Genomic DNA, 11,623 nt, shown 5'->3' on the forward strand with positions numbered 1-11,623 from the left:
ACGATTTACAACATCCTTAAACATTTTCAAAAAAATTAATACATTTTCAGACAATTTGAATTTGCAACGTTTTTAGAAGATTTCCAATGTTTTCAGACAATTTACAACATTTTCTAACTATTAAACAGATTTTCAAGCAATTTAAAACATTTTCAGATAATTTAAAACATTTGCAGACTAGGTAAAACATATTCAAATAACTTGCAACATTTTCTAATAATTTGTAACATTTTCAGACAATACATAAAACTTTAAGACAAGCCACAACATTTTTAGACAAGTTACAACATTCTCAGAGAAGTTTCAATCATTTTAGACAATTTAAAACGTTCTTATGCATTTTAAAACGTTCTTAAACAATTTACAACATTCTCAGATAAGTTTTAATAATTGCAGATAATTTAAAACGTTCTTAGATAATCTACAACGTTTTCAGACGATATACAGCATCCTTATATAAATACTCTCAACAATTTAAAACTTTTTCAGACAATTTAAAATATTTTCATATAATTTGCAACAATTTCTGAAAATCTACATTATTTTTAGATCATTTACAACATCCTTAGAGAAATGAAAACATTCTCAAGCTAGGCGCAACATTCTCAGACAAGTTTTAATAAATTCAGATCATTTGTAACGCTCTAAAAAAAAATTTCAGAATTTTCAGACCATTTGAAATACATTCCACATCTACGATTTGCCTCTTTTTCTTTTTTCTCCAGAAGCGTAAAATTTAATTTATTGTAAATTAATTTAATGCAACTTTGTTGGAAGTCGCCTTAGAAGTTTCACTTCAATAAGTATGAAAAAAAATATCTTAAAACGAGAACCTCACGCTACTGGGAATTCACTCGTCTGGGAATTTAATAAATATTCCCAGTTGATAGTGAAAATAAAACCATTAAAATATTATAGATCTATGGAAAGTAATTTAATCACAAATCGTTAAAGTTTGGATTGTTAAAGTTCCAAAATTTCAATTCATGCTGATTAAGTAGTTGCGCAAAACTAATCTAGTATACTTCATTTACACAACCGATGTCAAACGATTCAGAACCACTTCGAACAAACATAAATTAATCAATTTACATTTTCCGGCAAATGATCACCTTTTTCCCTGGGAACTTAACTAATAATACTATTACTTTCTTACTTGTAATATTTCTCCGCTTCCATAACACTGTTGCCAGCAAGCTGAAGTCTGATAGGCGTCGATCAGATGATCGGCGATATGTTCCAATTTTTTTTCATTGACGGTCATTCCTGGTGCATGCGGATCCAGGGACAAACTGTCCAGGAAGGTCTCTCGAATAAGGGCCCTCCACCAGTTGCGCCAGCCCATGTCTGGTTCGTTCAGGCCGAAATTTGGATGCTGCTGGTTCATTCGCCACCAATTCGACTAGAAATGGAAAAAAAAAGAAAAAATAGTAAAACATGGAAGATTGCAGTTTTAAATATCTAAATTGATTCGGTAATTAGAATCATATGTAATTATCATGATTATTATAAATTTGTGTGCAATATATTTCTGGTTCTATTCGTATTATTATGCTACTAACCTCCACAGGTGATTAAAAACGTTTTTAGAGGGTGAAAAAGTGTAAAAGTGCTAAGGCATTATTTCAATTATCAATTTTTATACCTTGAAATTTTCATAGAGCTGATTGTTATCCCTCAAAACTCCAAACATTGCTCCAATTTCACCATATTGCTCCCCTTGACTGCGCCGAAACTTCAAAAGGGTATTGGTGACATCGAAGGTGACCAATTTGATTTTTTTGAACAGACTCATTATGAAAATCTAGAAAAAATAAAAAAATAAAATACAAATACAAAATTTCTTCTGGGACCTAGACAACATTTAAATTTATGTGAAAACACAATTTAATATACATCTAATATTTTTCTCAAGAGCCTTTATTTTTTATTTTAATTATTATCTTTTTATAGACTATTATTTTGTTTAATTTAACAGATTTTTTTCCGAAATTTTCATTTAATATATTTTACATCAAAAATCTGAAGAAAAAATCTGAAACTCAAACAACTCAGATAATTTAAAACATTTTTAGACAAATTACATTCATACACAATTTGAGACACTTTTAAGTAATTTTCAATATTTTCAAACAATTTGAAATATATTAAAAAAAATATTACGGTTTGTCTCTGATTATTTTTCATTTCGAAAATAGTAGAACTTAATTTATCTGAAAAAATTTGAAGAGAAAATCTGATATCACCACTGTTTGATACCAAACTGTCCAAAGTGGGTAACACAGAGAGCTCGGTTTATAACGTAATATTATAATAATATATTTTACCTAATATTGTAATAATGAAAATATAGAGATATTGATAAATATTTTAATACATGGTTAAGCAGCATACAAACTTTTTATGTGTTTGATTTACATTTAATTACATATTTTTAAATTTTTTTGCTAAATGTCCTTAACTGAACAGTTGTAAATACAGTAGTGAATAAAATAAAATTTTAAAAAATAATTTTTATCTATTTTTTTTTATTTTGAAAGGTTAGCAAAGCAAAAACATCTCACATATACCAAAATAAATTTTAACGCATTTTGCAATATTGAATATACAAATATGTTCATAAAATATTAAATAAAAAATATCGAATAATTTTAAATCAAAACCAAAATAAATAACTTCACATAATGTTTGATAAACGGTAAAATTGTTCTTTTACTGACTTCTATTTGACTTTTGTCACAATTTATTTAATTTTTGTCAAATATTATATAACGGAAATAAATATTTAAAAATATTTTTATCACTAGTATATGCTAAATAGAACAAAATCAAACTTTGTAAATATTTATCGACCAATTTCCCTCATAAATAATAAATGTAAAATTAGAAGATTACTGGAAGATCTTGACAATAAAAATATTACGATTAAACAATTATCTTGCAATTATGAAATATACTTAGTACAAGAATAAAAAAATTGCTAGATTTTGAATTTCAATTCTAATTTTAAGACAGACCTAAAATTTAATAACTATGACTAAAATTTATTTGCAAATATATTGCAAATGCATTTCTTCATGAATATATAAATATGCCATACATGGGTGATTTCATATTTATCCAAAAACTTTTTGGAAAGTGTTAGAATAATTTAAAATATATCATTAATGATATTGGACCAATAAAAACTGTTTTACTAATAATTTCAAAATTAGACTGCTAACCCTATTAAATTTATCAAAATGGTTGTCTACATAAATCTTGTATTATAATGTATGAATTGATATAAATTTTATTAAAATTATGTATACATTTACCATTTTATTCATTATTATTTATCTTTGAGTTGCCCTATAATAATTTTTTATAGTAATGATTTTTATGTGAAAGTGTGAAATAAAATTGTATATATTTATTTCCAAGATTTTTTACAAATTCGTCTACGCAACCACTAATTTTTTTTAATTGTGTTTGGTAAATATTTAAGAAAAAATTTAATAATGAATATTAATTTGCTATTATTATCCAAAAACGTTTACTTTTAAAACTATCTTCCATTATTTAGTAACAAATATTTAAAAATAATTTACCACTCATTAGTGAAGAACAAAATAAAATTTAATGTATTAAATTTTATATATAAAATTCGATATTTATATAGTAAAATTTGAAAAACCGTAATTTTTTTAGTAATTTCATTCGATGCAATTATTAAATCTATTTCCACAAATATAAATATTTTTTCAGTGCATAAAAAAATATTTAATAGAATTTTTATTAATTGTAAGTTTAATAGATTCATAATCACAAAACAAAATACAATTCTATATATTTAATTTATAATTGTTATAAAAATTTTAATTAAATGTAAATTTTAAATTAATGATGTGATCTTTTATATCATAATAATTGTCTCACAGATGAGATATAAAATTCAATATTTATATAATAATTATTTAGTAAAATTTTAAATTTTACTAAAATACTTAGATTTATCATAATTTTTGAATTGTCACGCTCGATGCAATTATTTGAAAAAATATTTACATAACTATATACAAATATTTTTCCATTGCATATTTAATAGATTTACAATTCACTAAATATTTAATTATTAATTATTATGGAAAATTTGATTGAACGTAAAAATTGAATTAATCATGTAATCTCTCATACCAGAATAATTGTCTCACTAAGATATAGTATGTATGAATTACTTGAAAAACTAAAAAAAAAATACATACTTAGAAATAATAATATTATTTATTCTATTTAGCACTTATTTGTAAATCTCTCGCTGTAGAGATTCGAATTTTATAAAAATATTTCACATAATTTTTCATGTTTGAATATTTGTTTGAGTTTGTATAGATGTATATGTATATGTAATTTTATGTAATGTATGCTATTTGTATAATTTTGCTCAACAGCTTATAGAAATTTGTAATTTTTGATGCTGTTAATAAATATAGGGTATGCCATCTAACATTTTTCATTTTCATTTTTTTTTCAACGCTCAGCCGAGACTTTTTTTTTTCATTTTTGAATGAAATTATTATAATCATTATTAAATAAATTAATTTCATTATTAACTGAAAGAATTGTACTTTCAAATAAAAAAAGAAGCCTTTTAAAAACCATCACTACCATTAGAGACAAATTCTAATATTAAAATACATCAAATAGAAATAAGCCAACCATTGGGTTGCCTTATAATATACCCAAAAAAAAATCATCATGACTTATACGACTTTTAAGTTCAAATTAATAAATAAAAAATAAAAATCCAACATCTACCGTGGCTTTTCTCAGTAATCAACAGTCCAAGATTCAAGATTCCGCCGGCTGATCTTGACAGGACAGGACAGACGTCAACAGTCAACAGTCAACACTAATACACATCACTATAATAACATTTACACTTATCAATAATAAATAATCGACATTTAAAATAAGTTATCGACAGAAACTAAAAACAAGTCTAGTTATCATCGACCGCAGCAGTCATAACACCAAATAAAATAAAATAAAATGAAATGTGCAATCGAAACGAACACCATGACCGACGATGACGGAATAAAATGTAAAATATGAAATGTTAACGACAAGCCGAAGCCGATGCAGACGATGCCGATGATGGTGACGTCGATGACTATGACGATGGTTGTTAAAGAAGTGGGGAAAAGCCTTTACAGTTATGTTACGGTCAAGGGATTTCGAATTTTTGGAAGAATTGAATTATTGAATTGAATCGGGTTTCGTTGCAACCGAGAATATTAATATCGATCAATTTTTGATTAATTAATACCATAAATCATAACGTATAATACCATAAACATGGTAGAAATATAGTTTAGGTCAAATTTTAATCCATTAAGACGATTTTCCAGAGAGACAAAAAAAAGTGTGTTAAGCGAGAAAGCGTATTATGCGTTATAGCAAATAGAAATAATATGTTTAAAAATGAGAAAAGGAAGAGAGAAGTAGAGAAAGATAAAGAGAGTGGGTGAAAGAGAGGAAATGAAATAGATGAAGGAAAAGAGAGAAGAACCATTTTGAAAGAAATTAATTGCAAATAAATGTATAAAAATATGAAAAATATTGAAAATTTATTAACTTCCCGTAAGGTAGTTATAGTAATGGGCCGAAATTCTAAAATGAAAATTTTTGCATTTCTCGACGTTTTGAAGATTTCTGAACATTTTTAAGGCATACCTCAGAAACTAAATGGATGTGTGTGCGTGTGTTTTGTATGTCCGCATTTTTTCGTCTACGTTTTCGGACGCACGGATCAACAGAAAATATAAATCGAGTTTTTGAGAGAACGGATCATCCGATTTGTGTGACGGGGAAAAGTGGTTATTAGTTTCTGGCAGAGGTAGGCCCAGCGGTTTAAAAAAATGGCAGTTTTTGAGAGAACTAAGCATCCGATTTAATTCATTCAAAGAACTTCCTGCTTGTTTCAACAAAATAATTGCTTTTGGAAAAAAAATTGTTTCTAATTTTTCGAAAAAATAACCCAGGCTAAGCACAGTCTAAGCGCCACTTTGGTACAAATATTTACCCGAATGGGTTTAGACTGTTTATGTACTAGAGCACTTTTCCAATTTTGTGAAAACTATTGAAAAATGTAAAAATGTCGCCAAGCCAAGCACAGTATAGGTAAAAATGTCGCACAGAATTATTTGGAAATGCAATTAGACTGTGACTTTTTCAATTTTGTGTAATAGGCAACTATTTTTTTGAAATTGAATTCGAAATGAAATGACGATTGTTAATGTTCTGGAGATAAATTAATTTATTTATAATTTACATTTGATTTGCTCAGATATAACAATAATATAGCCACAATATTGAAAGTTGCAGTATTTGTAATAATATATTTGAAAACGTTTAAAATTTCTCGAATATTACATTACGGTACGGGAAGTTCCAGCAATTTGCCTTAAGGCACGATGCCATACACCACTAGTTTAAAAATTATATTAAAATATATAAAAATTTAGATCTGCAAATGTAAAATCAGTTTTCAGAGTCCATGTCTCTGATCCATACTCGTACAATATGTACAATAATATTAATAATGTACAATATTATCAACTTCCCGAAGTTTATGCTTTCATCAAAAAATCTGATTTGCTAATTTTTCGTCCACGTTTTATCTAAATATCTAAATTACGATTTGGATCGATTAAGTTTATTCTTACACACTTCGGGACGTTTATGCAACTTGCCTTAAGGCTAAATGCCACTTTCAACTAGTTTTAACTGTTAATATATGGATAACAAAGTTTTCGAGTAGTAAAAGAGACAAATTACACTTCTAAAAATACAGTTAAAATCCATTAAGACGATTTTCCTATATGGTTTCCATAAAATGGTGTATTATGCGAGCAATCATAAGCATATCGTCTTAACGGAGTTTAAAGTAATGATTCTAAAAGTCAGAATGAGAGAGGAAGAGAAACAGTGTGGGGTGAGAGAGAGAAAAAAAATAAAGAAATTAGGAAAGTAAAAGAGAGAGAGAGAGATAGACAGAAGAAGAATGAGGGAGGGAAAGAGAAAGAAAAAAGAACTATTGTAAAATAAATATTTGCTATACGTCTTTGTCTTAAGGCAAATTCCTGGAACTTCCCGTACCGTGATTAAACATTTTTAAATGCTTTAAAATCTATTAATTAGTTTGAACTAGTGGTACATGGCATCGTATCTTAAGGCAAATTGCTGGAACTTCCTGCACCAAATATTAATAGAATAGAAATTGTTATTAACACTATAATCGCCAGTAATATCAGAAAAATCTTCACATGGGCATTGGCAAATTTATTAGATAATTTAATTAAAAATATATAAAGGACCTTTAATGTATCAGTGAAATATTTTCCCTCAATTCCTGAAAGAACACTATTTTTTATGTGATACATATGACTGACATGGCCCTATATGAAAACTTTTTTTCTTTATAAATGAATATAATATTTTTTAAAAAGATTTAATTTTCTTTTCGAACTCTGAAAAAAATCGATTTTTGAGATTTTTATAATTTTTGAGACATTGAAAATTTTAGAATCCTTTGAAACGTAAAGAATTATAAAAATTTTCATTCTCGATTTTTTTGCGATTACTATAACTTACTCTACACAAAGTTAAAAATTAGTTTTTTTAGAAATGGAAATTTTTGAAAAAAAAAATACTTTTCTTTATATTTTTAAATACTTTGACATTTTTGGAAACTATTATTTAGAAGTAGAATTATTAACTAATTGAATCATTATAATTAAATTAATGACGTAAAGAATCCTCTACAAACAAGGAAATGATCAGCATGAAAAAAAGTATCACATTCTGTTTGCCTGCCACAACATCTTAAATTACTCTAATAACATCACTTAAGGAAATTATAAGTATCTTAAAACAAACACATTTTTTTACATAAAAAATATTACACATTAAAAAAGTTATGAAGTGAATTTTTGTAATAAACTTTTTTTTAAATTCACACGTCGGCCTTGAAGAATATTTTTTATAATATATGAAAAAATAGTACAAAGCTATAAATATGCTAATAAACTGGTTCTCGACGTATGAGGTATTTGAGCTTGGTTTAAAATATATTTTTGATATTATATGCAACAAACTTAATAATTTATAACAGATTTAAACGTTTTTTTTAAACCAACAACAACGGTTCATTAGAAATTACAAAATTGATTACAAAAATGCAAGGATAAATCCCAAATCCAATATAATCTATTCCACCAGCAAAAAAACTCGTTAAAGCAAAACTCAGCAAATTTCTAAGTTTTTTTCAGATATTGATCCAAACGTATACAGTTCATAATTCATATTCAAATTTCCATCAATACCAAAAAGTATTTTTTTACCACCGAAGGAACTTTGGCCACCATAGTTGAACATCTATCGGACAAGTAGAATATTAAATCAATTGATCGTGGAGTTCAAAAAAAATATCTAAGAAGTACTATCAGTAATCAAATTTTTTTCATATTGCCTTAACATCTCATGTCTATTAAAAAATAGCAAAACAGCACAAAATGGATTTTGAAGTAAAACTTCTTTAGACGCGACTAGAGTGTAAATCCGTACAAATGCAACGAAAGTCCATTATATAATTATATCATTTCTATACAGGCCGATTGTGATTAGTCGTCGTGTATGTGAATAGAGATTTTTGGTTGTATGCGTACCGATATCGACAAATAATTGGCTTAAAGTAACATCGTAGTACAAATTTTGATTTAACGAAAAATGTCTGAATCAGAAAAATATTTTACCCTGTTTCTTGAAAATAATCAAACAAATTAAACATTTGTGCCGTGTACTAAACATAAGTTTATTGATTAGAAATTATTTCTATATTATTCGTAGTTTCTATGAATCTTTGAAGTTATTAAAATGGAAAATATTTTTTAAGGAAAACAGATATTACAGCTTCTCAAAGAATGAGCATATATCGCCAGCGAAAAAGTAAAAAAAATACAAGCATTCAATGAATGTACGCTAATTTTAAATACATGAAGTTCTTCAAGCACAATTATTACATGATGAATGGAGTTGCGAAAACAATATTTGTTTAGGCGTTGTTTAATATAATCCACTGTGTGAACGAATATTATAGAATTTATTAATCAGCAATTACTTCATTTCACTAATGGAGGTTCGTTTCTGAATACTCATTACAGTGACAAACCGATCATGTCATATTTGAAGTATGACTTTAATTACATTACTATTTTTTAAATATTATACATATTATTAATGCCATTATAAATATATACTTTATAATTTATCATTATATCAATGTGTATAATGGTTGACACTAATAAATGTGTGCATCGCGAGTATTACCATATTACTACTAAACACTATTCAAAATTGTTACATCATGTATTTATTTTTACTTAAATGCCATCTTGTATAGTAGCAAATAAGTTTTACTTCAATCGCGTGTGAACCTTACGCACACTCTTTTTTCATTCATTTTAAAGTCAAAGGAAACTGTTGGACGTGCAATTATTTGTGTTTTTTTCTGTTTGATATAAATTATTTTTAGTGCAGTAAACGGAGAGGAAAAATGGGTATAACCTCACGATTTTATAAAAACTTTTTTTTCCAATTTGCGCGGCCGCGCAGTCTTTAAACATTCATAACTCTGTCAATTTTTGTGCCAAAGACAAATGATAGAAAACAATAATAAGCCAGAAAAGATCCCTTTAATTTTGAAGTAAAACTTCTTTAGGCGCGATATGGGTGTAAAAATTTCTTTAGGCTACACGGGTGTAAATCCGTACAAATGCAACGAAAACGCCAACGTGAAGTTGAACACTACGACGCCGTAAGCGCTGATGTCGCGAGTATCCACTCCCGTCATGTCATGCGTAAGTCGAGCGCTAAACCCTATATGAACTTGCATTAATTGAATCACGTTTTTTATGTTATGTCCTCATGGAATAAGACTTTTCTTAGAGAATAAATGTGTCATGGAATATAATAAATTTATACTGAATCTCGTTGAAGACAAAATAATATCTACTGCCACGGATATTTATGTAGGTTGCCATGCGACAGATCAACAATCATACATTCGTCAGCCAGTTTCAAAAAAATCGGTTATTGATACCGGGGGTTTGCCGTATGAAATAATTTTAGTTCTGAATAAATTTTACATAATAACAACTAATATTGATGTAAGTGATGGCTTAGCTAATGGTTGTGTAGGAAAATTAGTGTACATAGAACGTGGCGATAATGATGAACTTCTACGTTTATGGTTTGAATTTCCTGGTAAGATAGGTAACAAAATAAGAAGAAAGCTGCACATCATATTCAACTCTTAATATCAGTAGGACAGCTGTGCCGATTCTTAGAAATCTTCATCTATTCCAATGAATAGAAATAAAATCATATTTGTCAAAAGAAATCATTTTCCTTTAGTGTCTGCTTGTGCACTCACAATACACAAATCACAAGGTGGTACTTTTGATAAAATTGTATATGAATACAATAAAACACATAATCAGCAGCTTCTATATGTTGCATTATCACGAGTTACCAGCATTAATGGATTGTTCATCATTTCTAAAACAACGACAAAAAATTTATTATGAAAGAAAACGGCCAGCAGGATTAATGGACTTAAAAACTGAATTCCAAAGACTTTCAACTTGTAGATTAATAATACAAGAAGAAAAATTGAGTGAGATAATAAGTTTGAACGGCATTTCATTGCTTTCCTTTAACTGCCAAAGTTTACGAGCTCATTTGCCTGATCTGCAAGATAAAGTGCTACAACGTTGTACGTTTTTTGTTTTTTCGGAAAACTTGGATTAATAATGAACGAATTAATATTCAGAACTATTACTGCGTTACTCAATACAAACGATCAAACAAGAGCAGATGGTGTAGCTGTCTAATGTCTATCATTCATGTTCAGATACTCTTCATAATGCGACTCCTTTGCAGTTTCTTGCGCCAACGATATTACTAGATATTCCTAATGAAATTACACAAGTAGGTAATATTGCAGTTGACCGCTGTGTGAACACACAGAATCAAACATTGATTATAGTCGTCCTTTAAATTTCTCCCAATAAAAACATATCAAATATTATTGAATTGAACATCAGCAGTTACTTCATTTTTCTAATGAGGGTGCAAAACTTTTAAACACTAATCACAACGAGATACCATTAATTCTTGCTGGAGATTTAATGTCAATTTTCGTTCAGAGAATCTCAACCATTAATTGATTTTTTAAATAATAAATTTAATTTAACGATGAATAATTCTCCATTTGATTCAACCACAAGATATGGCTCGACTATTGATGCTGTTTTCTCCAGAAATGTACATAGTTTACAAAGCAAAATTTATGTCTCTCATTTTAGTTATCACAAACCTATTATATCATATATGAAATATGATAGCAATTAATCTATCGTTGTTGTTTTAAACTGTGTTATTGATGTTATGTGATTATTAATAAATGATTTTTAAAATTCAAATTGATGTTTTTTTATTTTTATCTAATTGCCTACTCATACAATATTAAAAGTTTTACTTCAATCGCGTGTGATCCTTACGCGCACTCTTTTTTTTTTAT

General features: G+C 27.5%; 2 protein-coding genes across 2 annotated transcripts in view; both read right to left on the reverse strand.

The window, feature by feature from the left end:
• The window catches only part of LOC113378375 (rhythmically expressed gene 2 protein-like), a 33,072-nt gene extending 27,966 nt beyond the window's left edge, over window positions 1–5,106 (reverse strand). The window contains exons 1-3 of the mRNA XM_026618909.1: window positions 4,798–5,106; window positions 1,646–1,804; window positions 1,157–1,402 (exon numbers count right to left, since the gene is read on the reverse strand). Of these exons, the coding sequence (XP_026474694.1) occupies window positions 1,157–1,402; window positions 1,646–1,795 (396 nt within the window). The 5' untranslated portion in view covers window positions 1,796–1,804; window positions 4,798–5,106. The remainder of the gene's footprint in view (window positions 1–1,156; window positions 1,403–1,645; window positions 1,805–4,797) is intronic.
• The window catches only part of LOC113378632 (E3 ubiquitin-protein ligase highwire-like), a 374,874-nt gene that overhangs the window by 73,642 nt on the left and 289,609 nt on the right, over window positions 1–11,623 (reverse strand). The window lies entirely within an intron of this gene.

Source organism: Ctenocephalides felis, unplaced genomic scaffold, assembly GCF_003426905.1.
Source record: "Ctenocephalides felis isolate EL2017-DRISC unplaced genomic scaffold, ASM342690v1 CF-g0.4_SCAFFOLD_01886, whole genome shotgun sequence".
Lineage (NCBI taxonomy): Eukaryota > Metazoa > Arthropoda > Insecta > Siphonaptera > Pulicidae > Ctenocephalides > Ctenocephalides felis.